Source organism: Bombina bombina, chromosome 1 (assembly GCF_027579735.1).
Source record: "Bombina bombina isolate aBomBom1 chromosome 1, aBomBom1.pri, whole genome shotgun sequence".
NCBI classification, from domain to species: domain Eukaryota; kingdom Metazoa; phylum Chordata; class Amphibia; order Anura; family Bombinatoridae; genus Bombina; species Bombina bombina.
The window spans coordinates 1,139,272,064-1,139,288,806 of NC_069499.1; the positions used below are offsets into that span (position 1 = coordinate 1,139,272,064).

A 16,743-nucleotide genomic window follows, 5' to 3' on the forward strand; every position below is an offset into this window, starting at 1 on the left:
TCTAGCCCTTAAAGGGCCATTATACACTCATTTTTTCTTTGCATAAATGTTTTGTAGATGATCTATTTATAAAGCCCATAAAGTTTTTTTTTTTTTTTTTAAATGTATAATTTTGCTTATTTTTAAATAACATTGCTCTGATTTTCAGACTCCTAACCAAGCCCCAAAGTTTTATGAGAATACCGTCAGATACCTACCCCAGCTTGCTCCTGTTTGTGTAAAGGGTCTTTTCATATGCAAAAGAAGGAAGGGGGGGAGTTTCTTATTTCCCACTTGCAGTGGGCTTTCCGGCTACCATTTCAACAGTGCTAAACTGTGAGCTTCTAAGTAAGTTTTTAAACAGTTTTATACTGGATTTTTATATCAGTATCTGTGCATCTTATTCTTTATAGTAGTGACTATTACATGCAGTTATATGAAAATGAGTGTATACTGTCCCTTTAAAGGGATATGAAACCCACATTTTGTATTTCATGATTCAGATAGAGCATGCAATGTTATTTCTATTCTATTATTCTATTCTTTCACTAGCTTGGTATCATTTATCATTTAGCCACCAATCAGCAAGCGTTACCCAGGTGCTGAACCAAAAATGGGCCGGCTACTAAGCTTACATGCCTGCTTTTCAAATAAAGATACCAAGAGAATGAAGAACAATTCATAATAAGAGTAAATTAGGAAGTTGTTCAAACTAGCACGCGCTATCCGAATCATGAAAAAACTAAATTGGGTTTTTATATCCCATTAACCTCTTAGTGACCAGACCATTTTTCAATTTTCTTACCATTATATACCGAATCATGTCCGCCGCACATCGATAAATGCCAACTGCATACGCTGTCTGCATTTATAATTGCACCAGCAGTTCTGGTGAACTGCCAGTGCAATACCGCCCCCTGCAGATTCGCAACCAATCGGCCGCTAGCAGGGGGTGTCAATCAACCCAATCATATTCGATCGGCTGATTGCTGTCAGCCACCTCAGAGGTCGCAGACGAGTTAAGGAGCAGTGGTCTTAGGACCGATGCTTCTTAACTTCCGCTTCAGTCGGAACAGGGCTGTTTTTACATTTCTGTGGTGTTTGAGTTTAGCTGTAATTTTCCTCTTACTCATTTTCTGTACCCACACATATTATATACTGTTTTTCTTGCCATTAAATGGACCTTCTAAAGATACCATTATTTTTATCCTATCATATAATTTACTATAAAAAAATGATGAAATATTTTGAAAAAAATGAAAAAAACATACTTTTTCTAAATTTGAGCCCCAAAATCTGTTACACATCTACAACCACCAAAAAGGAGTTTAGAAATACCCAATATTTACATGTTATTTGCTTTTTTTGCAAGTTATAGGGCAATAAGTACAAGTAGCACTTTGCTATTTCCAAACGATTTTTTTTTTTTTTTTAAATTAGTGATAGTTACTTTGTAACACTGATATCTGTCACGAATCCATGGATATCCCTTGACATGCATATATTTTTTTTTAGTAGACAACCCAAAGTATTGATCTAGGCCCATTTTGGTATATTTCATGCTACCATTTCACCGCCAAATGCAATCAAATAAAAAAATTTTTTTTAACTTTTTCACAAACTTTAGGTTTCTCACTGAAATTATTTATAAACAGATTGTGCAATTATGGCACAAATGGTTGTAAATGCTTCTCTGGGATCCTCTTTGTTAAGCAATAGCAGACATATATGGCTTTGGCATTGCTTTTTGCTAATTAGAAGGCTGCTAAATGCCACTGCGCACCACACTTGTATTATGCCTAGCAGTGAAGGGTTTAATTAGGAAGCTTGTAGGGTTAATTTTAGCTTTAGTGTAGAGATCAGCCTCCTAACACATGGGACCCCTAGGTCTCCCACCTGACCCCTCTCAAACAGCTCTCTTCCCTCCCCCACATCACAATTGTCACCACCATCTTAAGTACTGTCAGAAAGTCGGCCAGTATAAAAATTAAAAAAAAAATTTATATATATTTTCTGCAGTGTAGGATCCCCCCTTACCACCCAACCTCCCTGAGCCCCCCCAAACAGCTCTCTAACCCTCCCCCCTCTACCTATTTGCCACCATCTTGTGTACTTGCAGCTGTCTGCCAGTACCCAGTTTGCTCTAAATTATTGCATTATTATTTTTCAAAATAAAAAAAAACACTTTTTTCCGTAGTGTAGCTGCCCCCCTCATTAAAAACCCCTCTCCCCCTCCCAAATCCCTTTCAAACATGGATCCCACAAAGGATCCCCCTTTCCTCCTTCCCTCTCTTCCCTCCTTCCCACTCACTGCCGTGATGTAGAGTGGCCGTAGCGGTCCCACCCGCTCCCGCCCTCTTCCCTCACTCCTCCCGCCTCCTCCAGCGATAGGCTGCCCACCCACCTCCTTCCAAGCTCTCCCACGACACCAACGATCGGCACTATCGCTGGCCGATGCAGAGAGGGCCACAGAGTGGCCCTCTCTGCATCGGTTGCTTGGGAAAGGGTATTGTACTATGCCTCAATATCGAGGCATTGCTGCAATACCCTAAAGGGTTTGGAAGCAATCACGATTACTTCCACCGCTTGAAACCCCTGTGGACAATGCACGTCCTTGGTCATGAGCAATCGTTTTTTTGTAGGACGTGCCTGGTATGTCCTTGGTTGTTAAGGGGTTAATGAGATCAACAACCCTCAAGCTAAAATTTGCCTTTGTAAAATTATTTACGGCACCTTGCAATACTGACAATACCTCTTAGATAATCTTTTCAGACCAAAGATCTTAAGAGAATTGGCCTCTTAGAGTGAAGAAAAAGAGAAAGGGTATTTTGCAAAAGAGAATGATGAAAAGTTGTTTTGGACTGTCTAGAAGATGAAATGCTACCTGTAGCATCAAAGCATAACTGGACACTTAATTGATCACTCAGTACTCACACTGTTGAGTTTAATGTCGTTCTTATCCCTGCCAGATACTTGACCAGTCAGGTGACACAACATTGTCCTGCTTTGTCTTCTCACTGAACTGAAGTGAGAGGTCCCAGAGCGCCGACTCTTCAGTTTTTCTATCAGAAAGAAGTGAAATTATGTTACCAAATGTGTACAGAATAGGCTGCAGCAGTGAAAGCTTTGTCTTGGAATATAACATGGCATCTTTGCCACTAGTGAGCTCACCTTCTTTTCTGTCACTTGTCTGAGCCCTCCCTCTGGTTTCAGTGATATCCTTAAATGAGAAGAGAAACAGCACCACCTCTCCCTTTTCATTCTTGATGGGAACAATGTCCAGTAGGCACCAGAAAAGGTTCTCTATCCAGAGACCAAGAAAGAGAGAGCATAGGGTCAAGAAAAGAAAATGTACTGTGCAATTTGAAAAGCTCTGTGCTTATGGCCAGACTTGGATCAAGGTCAAAGTTAAAGCCTCTTACTGCTATATAAACACCCTATTTGCACTACCTACTCTACTACACTACTCATCACACAGTATGTAAGCTACTATTTTTAACAGACATAAAGCTACAATTAGAAAAGGCTTGAATGCATTAGAGCAGTGATGGCCAACTTCAAACACACAGGGGCCGCAGATTAATCTTTTATAAGTCTTATGGGCCTTATACATTTTTGTCTTTTAAAGAAATAATAATATATTCTCTGTATTATGTTCAGTAACACAAGGACAGATTTAGGTAAGGTGACTAATATCCTCTGTCTGCAATTCTCCCCTCCAGAGAGATGTTTAGAGTTTTGGCCACCCCAAAGTATACTTCTTTAGTTCTGTTTTTGTCCTGAGGCCACAAAAACTATGACACATTCTCCTAGATTTAGAGTTTTGTCGGTAAAGACCCGCGTAGCTAACGCAGCTTTTTTTCCCAACGCACCCTTAAGACAACGCTGGTATTTAGAGTTGTCTGAAGGGCTGCGTTAGGCTCCAAAAAGGGTGCGTTGAGCCGAATGTACCGCCACTTCAACTCTCAATACCAGCGTTGCTTACGGTAGCGGTAAGCTGGCAAAACTTGTTCGTGCACGATTCACCCATAGGAAACAATAGGGCAGTTTGGGATGAAAAAAAAAAAACACCTGCAAAAAAGCAGCGTTAAGCTCCCAACGCAGCCCCATTGTTTCCTATGGGGAAACACTTTCTAAGTCTGCACCTAACACCCTAACATGAACCCCGAGTCTAAACACCCCTAACCTTACACTCATTAACCCCTAATCTGCTGCCCCCCGCTATCGCTGACACCTGCATTATACTATTAACCCCCTAATCTGCCGCTCTGGACAAAGCCGCAACCTACATTATACCTATGTACCCCTAATCTGCTGCCCCTAACATCGCCGACCCCTATATTATATTTATTAACCCCTAATCTGCCCCCCCCAACGTCGCCGCTACCTTACCTACACTGATTAACCCCTAATCTGCCGACCGAACCTCGCTGCTACTCTAATAAATGTATTAACCCCTAAAGCTAAGTCTAACCCTAACACCCCCCTAAATTAAATATAATTTTAATCTAACAAAATAAAATAAATCTTATTAACTAAAGTATTCCTATTTAAAACTAAATACTTACCTGTAAAATAAACCCTAATATAGCTACAATTTAACAAATAATTATATTGTAGCTATTTTAGGATTTATATTTATTTTACAGGCAACTTTGTATTTATTTTAACTAGGTACAATAGCTATTAAATAGTTATTAACTATTTAATAGCTACCTAGTTAAAAAAATTACAAAATTACCTGTAAAATAAATCCTAACCTAAGTTACAATTAAACCTAACACTACACTATCAATAAATTAATTAAATAAATTACCTACAATTACATACAATTAAATAAAATAAATTACCAAAAAAAACAAACACTAAATTACAAAAAATAAAAAAAGATTACAAGAATATTAGGCTAATTACACCTACTTTAAGCCCCCTAATAAAATAAAAAAGCCCCCCAAAATAATAAAGGTCCCTACCCTATTCTAAATTAAAAAGTAACAAGCTCTTTTACCAGCCCTTAAAAGGGCATTTTGCGGGGCATGCCCCTAAGTAATCAGCTCTTTTGCCTGTAAAAAAATACAACCCCCCCAACATTAAGACCCACCACCCACATACCCCTACTCTAACCCAACCCCCCCTTAAATAAACCTAACACTACCCCCCTGAAGATCTCCCTACCTTGAGTCGTGTTCACCCAGCCTGGCATGGGTGGACCAAAAGAGGACATCCGGAGCAGCAGAAGTCTTCATCCTATCCGGGCAGAAGAGGACATCCGGAGCGGAGCCATCTTCTTCCAGCCGACGCGGATCCATCCTCTTCAACCGACGCCTACTCGCAGAATGAAGGTTCCTTTAAATGACGTCATCCAAGATGGCGTCCCTCGAATTCCGATTGGCTGATAGAATTCTATCAGCCAATCGGAATTAAGGTAGGAAAAATCTGATTGGCTGATCCAAACAGCCAATCAGATTGAGCTTGCATTCTATTGGCTGATCAGAACAGCCAATAGAATGCGAGCTCAATCTGATTGGCTGATTGGATCAGCCAATCGGATTGAACTTGAATCTGATTGGCTGATTTAATCAGCCAATCAGATTTTTCCTACCTTAATTCCGATTGGCTGATAGAATCCTATCAGCCAATCGGAATTCGAGGGACGCCATCTTGGATGATGTCATTTAAAGGAACCTTCATTCTGCGAGTAGGCATCAGTTGAAGAGGATGGATCCGTGTCAGCTGGAAGAATATGGCTCCGCTCCGGATGGATGAAGATAGAAGATGCCGCTTGGATGAAGATGTCTGCCGGTCCGGATGTCCTCTTCGGCCCGGATAGGATGAAGACTTCTGCCACTCCGGATGTCCTCTTTTGGTCCATCGGTGCCCGGCTGGGTGAACACGACTCAAGGTAGGGAGATCTTCGGGGGGGGGGGGGGTAGTGTTCGGTTTATTTAAGGGGGGGTTGGGTTAGAGTAGGGGTATGTAGGTGGTGGGTTTTAATGTGTTGGGGGGGTTGTATTTTTTTTTAAAGGCAAAAGAGCTGATTACTTAGGGGCATGCCCTGCAAAAAGAGCTGGTTACTTTTTAATTTAGAATAGGGTAGGGACCTTTATTATTTTGGGGGGATTTTTTTATTTTATTAGGGGGCTTAGAGTAGGTGTAATTAGCCTAATATTCTTGTAATCTTTTTTATTTTTTGTAATTTAGTGTTTGTTTTATTTGTAATTTAGTTTAGTTTATTCAATTGTATGTAATTGTAGGTAATTTATTTAATTAATTTATTGATAGTCTAGTGTTAAGTTTAATTGTAACTTAGGTTAGGATTTATTTTACAAGTAATTTTGTAATTATTTTAACTAGGTAGCTATTAAATAGTTAATAACTATTTAATAGCTATTGTACCTAGTTAAAATTAATACAAAGTTGCCTGTAAAATAAATACAAATCCTAAAATAGCTACAATATAATTATTCGTTATATTGTAGCTATATTAGGGTTTATTTTACAGGTAAGTATTTAGTTTTAAATAGGAATACTTTAGTTAATAAGATTTAATTTATTTCGTTAGATTAAAATTATATTTAATTTAGGGGGGTGTTAAGGTTAGGGTTAGACTTAGCTTTAGGGGTTAATACATTTATTAGAGTAGCGGCGAGGTCCGGTCGGCAGATTAGGGGTTAATAAGTGTAGTTTGGTAGCGACGACGTTGGGGGGGCAGATTAGGGGTTAATAAATATTATGTAGGTGTCGGCGATGTTAGGGGCAGCAGATTAGGGGTTCATAGGGATAATGTAGGTGGCGGCGGTGTGCGGTCGGCAGATTAGGGGTTAAAAATATTTATTATAGTGGTGGCGATGTGGGGGGACCTCGGTTTAGGGGTACATAGGTAGTTTATGGGTGTTAGTGTACTTTAGAGCACAGTAGTTAAGACCTTTATAAACCGGCATTAGCCCATAAAGCTCTTAACTACTGACTTTTTTTTGCGGCTGGAGTCTTGTCGGTAGAGGGTCTACCGCTCACTTCAGCCAAGACTCTAAATACCGGCGTTAGGAAGATCCCATTGAAAAGTTAGGATACGCAATTGGCATAAGGGGATCTGCGGTATGGAAAAGTCGTGGCTTGAAAGTGAGCGGTAGACCCTTTCCTGGCTGACTCTAAATACCAGCGGGAGACCAAAAGCAGCGTTAGGACCCCTTAACGCTGCTTTTGACGGCTAACGCAGAACTCTAAATCTAGGCGCTTGTTATTTCTGCTTTTTCTCGGTGGCCACAAAAACAAGTTCAGCATTATTATTAGCAGTGTGCTAACAGATTCTGTATGGCTATAAACATGTGTCTAATATGCTGGGTAATAATTATGGGAGACAGAGGGATAGAGGGCCCTGCTAATAGTTTCAATATGGTAAATCCGCTTTCTTGAAGGTGATCTATTAAGTAGCTGGGCTACTAGGCTTACATGCTAAGGGCGTAACTAAAGGAGGAGGCTTTAAAGAGCACTTAAAAGTTTAAAAACTAGGGGAGAGGCTTGTGGAGCGAGGCAGAAAGTTCCACAAAATAGGGGCCAATCTGGAGAAGTGAGGAGGTGGCAAGAGAGGAGAAGAGAAGGAGGTCATGAGCATAACGAAGGGGATGAGAGAAATATAAACTTGAGATGAGGTTGGAGATATTGGGGGGAGCAGTGTTATTGAAAGCTTTGAATGTCAGAGTCAGGATTTTGTTTTATTCTGGAGGTAAGAAGAAGCCAGTGAAGGGATTGGCAAAGAGGTGCAGCAGATAAGGAGCAAAGTGTAAGGAAGATCAGTCTGGCAGAGGCATTTATTATGGATTGTAAGGGATATACAGAGACGGCAGCTAGGGAGGCCATAGAAGAAAGAGTTGCAATAGTCAAGGCGGGAAATGATGAGAGAGTGGATTAAAGTCTTAGTTGTGTCTAGTGTGAGGAAGTGGCACATTTTGGAGAAGCTTTTAAGGTGGAAGCGGCAGGAATTGGCCAAAGACTGAATGTGGCTAGGGAAAGAGAGATCTGAGTCAAGTGTGACCCTAAGACATCAGGTATGTGGAGTTGGGGTAATAATGATCTTATTAGCAACAGTTATAGATAGCTGGAAAGTAGAGATTTTTTGAAGATGGGAGGGGGGGGGGGGGGGGAATGAGTGCTTTAGCTTAAAGGGACCTCATCTTTGTTCTTTTGACAGACTTGCATTTTAGACAATCAGTGCTGACTCATAAATTACTCTGCTGGAGTGAGCGCAATGTTATCAATATGACACACATTAACTAATTGTAAAAACATGTCAAAAAGCACTGAGATAAGGGGCGGCCTTCAACAGCTTAGAAACCAGTTTGTGAGCCTACCTAGGTTTAGCTTTTAACAAAGAATACCAAAAGAACAAAGCAAATTTGATGGTAAAATATATTGGAAAATTGTTTAAAATTGCATGCCCTATCTGAATCATGGAAAAAATGTTTTGACTTGACAGTCCCATTAAGGTAGTGAGTGGACATCCAGGATGAAATATTAGTAAGATAGTTAGTGACAAAAGTTAGTAAGAAAGGTGATAGGTTGGGTGTAGAGAGGTAGATATGGGTATCATCAGCATACAAATGAAATTCAAACCCATGGGACTGTATTAAGAGAAGGGGACCAAGGACAGAGCCTTGTGGTACCCCAACATAAAGTGCTAAAGGGTCAGAGGATGTGCCAGAGAAGGCTACACTAAAGGTCTGGTTAGACAGGCAGAAGGAGAACCACAAGAGGACTGTGTCGCAGATGCCAAAGGATTGGGGGGGTTGGAGCAGGAAGAGAGGGTGGTCAACAGTGTCAAAGGCTGCAGACAGATGGAGAAGAATTAACAGAGAAAAGTGTCTTTTTGATTTTGTTGTAATTAGGTTATAAGTAACCTTAATGATTGCTGTTTCTGTTAGGTTATAAGTAATCTTAATGATTGCTGTTTTGTGGGGGCAAAATCCAGATTGCAATGGATCAAGGAGGAAGTTTAAAGGGGCACTAAACATAAAAAAAAATGTATGATTCTGATAGAGCATGCAATGTTAAACAACTTTCCAACTTACTTCTATTATCTAATTTAATTTGTTCTGTAGGTATTATTTGTTGAAAAGCATACCTAGGTAGGGTCAGGAACTGGGAACTAGCTGCCGATTGGTGGCTGCACATATATGCCTCCTGTAATTGGGTTACCAATGTGTTCAGCTAGATTCCAGAAGTGTATTGTTGCTCCTTTGATAAAGGAGATAACAAGAATTAAAGGGATAGTAAACCTACATTTCTCTTGTTAAGTGTATCCAGTCCACGGATCATCCATTACTTATGGGATATTCTCCTTCCCAACAGGAAGTTGCAAGAGGATCACCCACAGCAGAGCTGCTATATAGCTCCTCCCCTAACTGTCATATCCAGTCATTTTCTTGCAAGCCTCAACCAAGATGGAGGTCGTAAGAGGAGTGTGGTGTTTTATACTTAGTTTATTCTTCAATCAAAAGTTTGTTATTTTTAAATGGTGCCGGAGTTTACTGTTTATCTCTGGCAGTATTTAGAAGAAGAATCTGCCTTCATTTTCTATGATCTTAGCAGAAGTAACTAAGATCCTTTGCTGTTCTCACATATTCTGAGGAGTGAGGTAACTTCAGAGGGGGAATAGCGTGCAGGTTTTCCTGTAATAAGGTATGTGCAGTTAATATTTTTCTAGGGATGGAATTTGTTAGAAAATGCTGCTGATACCGAACTAATGTAAGTAAAGCCTTAAATGCAGTGATAGCTACTGGTATCAGGCTTATTAATAGAGATGCATACTCTTATAAAAATGTAATATAAAACGTTTGCTGGCATGTTTAATCGTTTTTATATGTATTTGGTGATAAAACTTATTGGGGCCTAGTTTTTTTTCCACATGGCTGGCTTGAATTTGGCCTAGAAACAGTTTCCTTAGGCTTTCCACTGTTGTAATATGAGTGGGAGGGGCCTATTTTGCCGTTTTTTTGCACAGCATAAATTACAGACACAGACATCCAGCTTCTTCCTGCATGATCCAGGACATCTCTGGAGGGCTCAAAAGGCTTCAAAGTCGTTTTTGAGGGAGGTAAAAAGCCACAGTAGAGCTGTGGCAGTTGTTGTGACTGTTTGAAAAAACAAACAAAAAAAAAAAAAAACGTTTTTGTCTTTTATTATTTTTTGGGTATTAAGGGGTTAATCATCCATTTGCAAGTGGGTGCAATGCTCTGCTAACTTGTTACATACACTGTAAAAATTTTGTTAGTGTAACTGCCTTTTTTCACTATTATTTCAAATTTTGACAAAATTTGTGTTTCTTAAAGGTGCAGTAACGTTTTTTATATTGCTTGTAAACTTGTTTAAAGTGTTTTCTAAGCTTGCTAGTCTCATTGCTAGTCTGTTTAAACATGTCTGACACAGAGGAAACTACTTGTTCATTATGTTTGAAAGCCATGGTGGAGCCCCATAGGAGAATGTGTACTAAATGTATTGATTTCACCTTAAACAGTAAAGATCAGTCTTTAAATATAAAAGAAATATCACCAGAAGATTCTGACGAGGGGGAAGTTATGCCGACTAACTCTCCCCACGTGTCAGACCCTTCGCCTCCCGCTCAGGGGATGCACGCTAATATGGCGCCAATTACATCAGGGACGCCCATAACGATTACCTTGCAGGACATGGCTGCAATCATGAATAATACCCTGTCAGAGGTATTATCCAGGTTGCCTGAATTAAGAGGCAAGCGCGATTGCTCTGGGTTTAGGAGAAATACAGAGCGCGCAGATGCTGTAAGGGCCATGTCTGATACTGCGTCACAATATGCAGATCATGAGGACGGAGAGCTTCAGTCTGTGGGTGACATCTCTGATTCGGGGAATCCTGATTCAGAGATTTCTAATTTAAAATTTAAGCTTGAGAACCTCCGTGTGTTGCTTGGGGAGGTATTAGCTGCTCTAAATGACTGTAACACAGTTGCAGTACCAGAGAAATTGTGTAGGCTGGATAAATACTATGCGGTACCGGTGTGTACTGATGTTTTTCCTATACCTAAAAGGCTTACAGAAATTATTAGCAAGGAGTGGGATAGACCGGGTGTGCCTTTTTCCCCACCTCCTATATTTAGAAAAATGTTTCCAATAGATGCCACTACACGGGACTTATGGCAGACGGTCCCTAAGGTGGAGGGAGCAGTTTCTACTTTAGCAAAGCGTACTACTATCCCGGTTGAGGACAGTTATGCTTTTTCAGATCCAATGGATAAAAAATTGGAGGGTTACCTTAAGAAAATGTTTATTCAACAAGGTTTTATTTTACAGCCCCTTGCATGCATTGCGCCTGTCACGGCCGCGGCGGCATTCTGGTTTGAGGCCCTGGAAGAGGTCATCCATACAGCTCCATTGAATGAAATTATTGACAAGCTTAGAACACTTAAGCTAGCTAACTCATTTGTTTCTGATGCCATTGTTCATTTGACTAAACTAACGGCTAAGAATTCCGGATTCGCCATCCAAGCGCGTAGGGCGCTATTGCTTAAATCCTGGTCAGCTGACGTGACTTCGAAGTCTAAATTACTCAACATTCCTTTCAAGGGGCAGACCTTATTCGGGCCTGGTTTGAAGGAAATTATTGCTGACATTACTGGAGGTAAGGGTCACACCCTTCCTCAGGACAGGGCCAAAGCAAAGGCCAAACAGTCTAATTTTCGTGCCTTTCGAAATTTCAAGGCAGGTGCAGCATCATCTTCCTCCGCTTCAAAACAAGAGAGAACTTTTGCTCAATCTAAGCAGGCCTGGAAACCTAACCAGTCCTGGAACAAAGGCAAGCAAGCCAGAAAGCCTGCTGCTGCCTCTAAGACAGCATGAAGGAACGGCCCCCTATCCGGCGATGGATCTAGTAGGGGGCAGACTTTCTCTCTTCGCCCAGGCGTGGGCAAGAGATGTTCAGGATCCCTGGGCGTTGGAGATCATATCTCAGGGATATCTTCTGGACTTCAAAGCTTTCCCTCCACAAGGGAGATTTCATCTTTCAAGGCTATCTGCAAATCAGATAAAGAAAGAGGCATTCCTACGCTGTGTGCAAGACCTCCTAGTTATGGGAGTGATCCATCCAGTTCCGCGGACGGAACAAGGACAGGGTTTTTATTCTAATCTGTTTGTGGTTCCCAAAAAAGAGGGAACCTTCAGACCAATTTTGGATCTAAAGATCTTAAACAAATTCCTCAGAGTTCCATCTTTCAAAATGGAAACTATTCGGACCATCCTACCCATGATCCAAGAAGGTCAGTACATGACCACAGTGGACTTAAAGGATGCCTACCTTCACATACCGATTCACAAAGATCATCATCGGTTTCTAAGGTTTGCCTTTCTAGACAGGCATTACCAATTTGTAGCTCTTCCCTTCGGGTTGGCTACAGCCCAGAGAATCTTTAAAAGGTTCTGGGCTCACTTCTGGCGGTTCTAAGACCGCGAGGCATAGCGGTGGCTCCGTGTCTAGACGACATCCTGATACAGGCGTCAAGCTTTCAAATTGCCAAGTCTCATACAGAGATAGTTCTGGCATTTCTGAGGTCGCACAGGTGGAAAGTGAACAAGGAAAAGAGTTCTCTATCCCCACTCACAAGAGTCTCCTTCTTAGGGACTCTTATAGATTCTGTAGAAATGAAAATTTACCTGACGGAGTCCAGGTTATCAAAATTTCTAAATGCTTGCCGTGTTCTTCACTCCATTCCGCGCCCTTCGGTAGCTCAGTGTATGGAGGTAATCGGCTTAATGGTAGCGGCAATGGACATAGTGCCATTTGCGCGCCTTCATCTCAGACCGCTGCAATTATGCATGCTGAGTCAGTGGAATGGGGATTACACAGATTTGTCCCCTCTGCTAAATCTGGATCAAGAGACCAGAGATTCTCTTCTCTGGTGGTTGTCTCGGGTACACCTGTCCAAGGGTATGACCTTTCGCAGGCCAGATTGACAATTGTAACAACAGATGCCAGCCTTCTAGGTTGGGGTGCAGTCTGGAATTCCCTGAAGGCACAGGGATCGTGGACTCAGGAGGAGAAACTCCTTCCAATAAATATTCTGGAGTTAAGAGCGATATTCAATGCTCTTCTGGCTTGGCCTCAGTTAGCAACACTGAGGTTCATCAGATTTCAGTCGGACAACATCACGACTGTGGCTTACATCAACCATCAAGGGGGAACCAGGAGTTCCCTAGCGATGTTAGAAGTCTCAAAAATAATTCGCTGGGCAGAGTACCACTCTTGCCACCTGTCAGCAATCCATATCCCAGGCGTGGAGAACTGGGAGGCGGATTTTCTAAGTCGTCAGACTTTCCATCCGGGGGAGTGGGAACTCCATCCGGAGGTGTTTGCTCAGTTGATTCATCGTTGGGGCAAACCAGAGTTGGATCTCATGGCGTCTCGCCAGAACGCCAAGCTTCCTTGTTACAGATCCAGGTCCAGGGACCCAGAAGCGACGCTGATAGATGCTCTAGCAGCACCTTGGTTCTTCAACCTGGCTTATGTGTTTCCACCGTTTCCTCTGCTCCCTCGACTGATTGCCAAAATCAAACAGGATAGAGCATCGGTGATTCTGATAGCACCTGCGTGGCCACGCAGGACTTGGTATGCAGACCTAGTGGACATGTCATCCTTTCCACCATGGACTCTGCCTCTAAGACAGGACCTTCTGATACAAGGTCCTTTCAATCATCCAAATCTAATTTCTCTGAGATTGACTGCATGGAGATTGAACGCTTGATTCTATCAAAGCGTGGCTTCTCCGAGTCAGTCATTGATACTTTAATACAGGCACGAAAGCCTGTTACCAGGAAAATCTACCACAAGATATGGAGTAAATATCTTTATTGGTGTGAATCCAAGAATTACTCATGGAGTAAGGTTAGGATTCCTAGAATATTGTCTTTTCTCCAAGAGGGCTTGGACAAAGGATTATCAGCTAGTTCCTTAAAAGGGACATATTTCTGCTCTGTCTATTCTTTTGCACAAGCGTCTGGCAGAAGTTCCAGACGTCCAGGCATTTTGCCAGGCTTTGGTTAGAATTAAGCCTGTGTTGCTCCCCCGTGGAGCTTAAACTTGGTTCTTAAAGTTCTTCAAGGAGTTCAGTTTGAACCCCTTCATTCCAATGATATTAAACTTTTATCTTGGAAAGTTCTGTTTTTGATGGCTATTTCCTCGGCTCAGAGAGTCTCTGAGCTATCTGCCTTACAATGTGATTCTCCTTATCTGATTTTTCATGCAGATAAGGTAGTCCTGCGTACCAAACCTGGGTTTTTACCTAAGGTGGTTTCTAACAAGAATATCAATCAAGAGATTGTTGTTCCATCATTGTGTCCTAATCCTTCTTCAAAGAAGGAACGTCTTTTACATAATCTGGACGTAGTCCGTGCCTTGAAGTTTTACTTACAAGCTATTAAAGATTTTCGTCAAACATCTACCCTGTTTGTCGTTTACTCTGGACAGAGGAGAGGTCAAAAAGCTTCGGCAACCTCTCTTTCCTTTTGGCTTCGGAGCATAATACGCCTAGCCTATGAGACTGCTGGACAGCAGCCCCCTGAAAGGATTACAGCTCATTCCACTAGAGCTGTGGCTTCCACCTGGGCCTTTAAAAATGAGGCCTCAGTTGAACAGATTTGCAAGGCTGCGACTTGGTCTTCGCTTCACACTTTTTCCAAATTTTACAAATTTGATACTTTTGCTTCTTCGGAGGCTGTTTTTGGGAGAAAGGTTCTTCAGGCATTGGTTCCTTCCACTTAATCCTGCCTTGTCCCTCATCCGTGTACTTTAGCTTTGGTATTGGTATCCCATAAGTAATGGATGATCCGTGGACTGGATACACTTAACAAGAGAAAACATAATTTATGCTTACCTGATAAATGTATTTCTCTTGTAGTGTATCCAGTCCACGGCCCGCCCTGTCCTTTTAAGGCAGGTCTAAATTTTAATTAAACTACAGTCACCACTGCACCCTATGGTTTCTCCTTTCTCTGTTTGTTTTCGGTCGAATGACTGGATATGACAGTTAGGGGAGGAGCTATATAGAAGCTCTGCTGTGGGTGATCCTCTTGCAACTTCCTGTTGGGAAGGAGAATATCCCATAAGTAATGGATGATCCGTGGACTGGATACACTACAAGAGAAATAAATTTATCAGGTAAGCATAAATTATGTTTTTTTCTTTAATGATTCAGACAAAACATGCAATTTTAAGCAACTTTCTAATTTATTCCTATTATCAATTTCTCTTTGTTCTCTTGCTATTTTTATTTGAAAAGGCAGGAATGAAAGCTTTGGAGTCGGCCTATTTTTTGTTCAGTACCCTGGATAGGGCTTGCAGATTGGTGCCTGCATTTAGCCATCCAATCAGCAAGCGCAACCCAGGTTCTCAACCTAAAATGGGCAGGCTCCAAAACCTTTATTCCTGATTTTTCCAATAAAGATAGCAAGAGAACGAAGAGAAATTGATAATAGAAGTAAATTAGAAAGCTGCTTAAAATTGCATGCTCTATCCGACTCATGAAAGAAAAAAAATGGGTTTAGTATCCCTTTAAGCAAACTTGGTAATATAATTAAATTGGAAAGTTGTTTCAAATTTTATTTTCTGGCTAAATCACGAAAGACAAATTTCATCTCCCATTAATCTGATAAACATATATATATATAACTAACCTTTCCAGTTGTGATTTTATCTTAGCTGTGAGCTAGCTGGTGAGTGCTGGGTGTTTCTATGTGTTGTATTACTTTTTATTTGTAATCCCCCTTGTTTCTTGCACCCATTCCGGACTGGGGTTAACTGCCTGTGGCTCTGGTGACATCACAGCTTTTTTGGAGTGCTATTTAGCACCCAGGGCTGGATGTTGCTGAGTCACAGGATGTGCACCAGATCCGGTCTTGGAGTGCAGTTCCCTTCCATGTTTTGTATTTTCTATGGGTGATTACATCCACCTGTGCACCCCTTCTTTGTTCTCAGTCTGTTTGGCTTTGTGAGCTCGCATGATAGTGTGGCTGTGTTAGGGACTCAGTCAATGGAAAGGACCTTGACGTGGTGCCTGAGCTTTCCCATTTGGCCAGATGCGGTAACTAACCTTTCCAGTTGTGATTTTATCTTAGCTGTGAGCTAGCTGGTGAGTGCTGGGTGTTTCTATGTGTTGTATTACTTTTTATTTGTAATCCCCCTTGTTTCTTGCACCCATTCCGGACTGGGGTTAACTGCCTGTGGCTCTGGTGACATCACAGCTTTTTTGGAGTGCTATTTAGCACCCAGGGCTGGATGTTGCTGAGTCACAGGATGTGTACCTGATCCGGTCTTGGAGTGCAGTTCCCTTCCATGTTTTGTATTTTCTATGGGTGATTACATCCACCTGTGCACCCCTTCTTTGTTCTCAGTCTGTTTGGCTTTGTGAGCTCGTATGATAGTGTGGCTGTGTTAGGGACTCAGGCAATGGAAAGGACCTTGACGTGGTGCCTGAGCTTTCCCATTTGGCCAGATGCGGTAACTAACCTTTCCAGTTGTGATTTTATCTTAGCTGTGAGCTAGCTGGTGAGTGCTGGGTGTTTCTATGTGTTGTATTACTTTTTATTTGTAATCCCCCTTGTTTCTTGCACCCATTCTGGACTGGGGTTAACTGCCTGTGGCTCTGGTGACATCACAGCTTTTTTGGAGTGCTATTTAGCACCCAGGGCAGGATGTTGCTGAGTCACAGGATGTGTACCTGATCCGGTCTTGGAGTGTAGTTCCCTT

General features: G+C 41.6%; 1 protein-coding gene across 1 annotated transcript in view; it reads right to left on the reverse strand.

The window, feature by feature from the left end:
- Positions 1 to 16,743, reverse strand: part of KCNH4 (potassium voltage-gated channel subfamily H member 4) — a 390,445-nt gene that overhangs the window by 188,286 nt on the left and 185,416 nt on the right. The window contains exons 3-4 of the mRNA XM_053717885.1: positions 3,151 to 3,282; positions 2,914 to 3,041 (exon numbers count right to left, since the gene is read on the reverse strand). Of these exons, the coding sequence (XP_053573860.1) occupies positions 2,914 to 3,041; positions 3,151 to 3,282 (260 nt within the window). The remainder of the gene's footprint in view (positions 1 to 2,913; positions 3,042 to 3,150; positions 3,283 to 16,743) is intronic.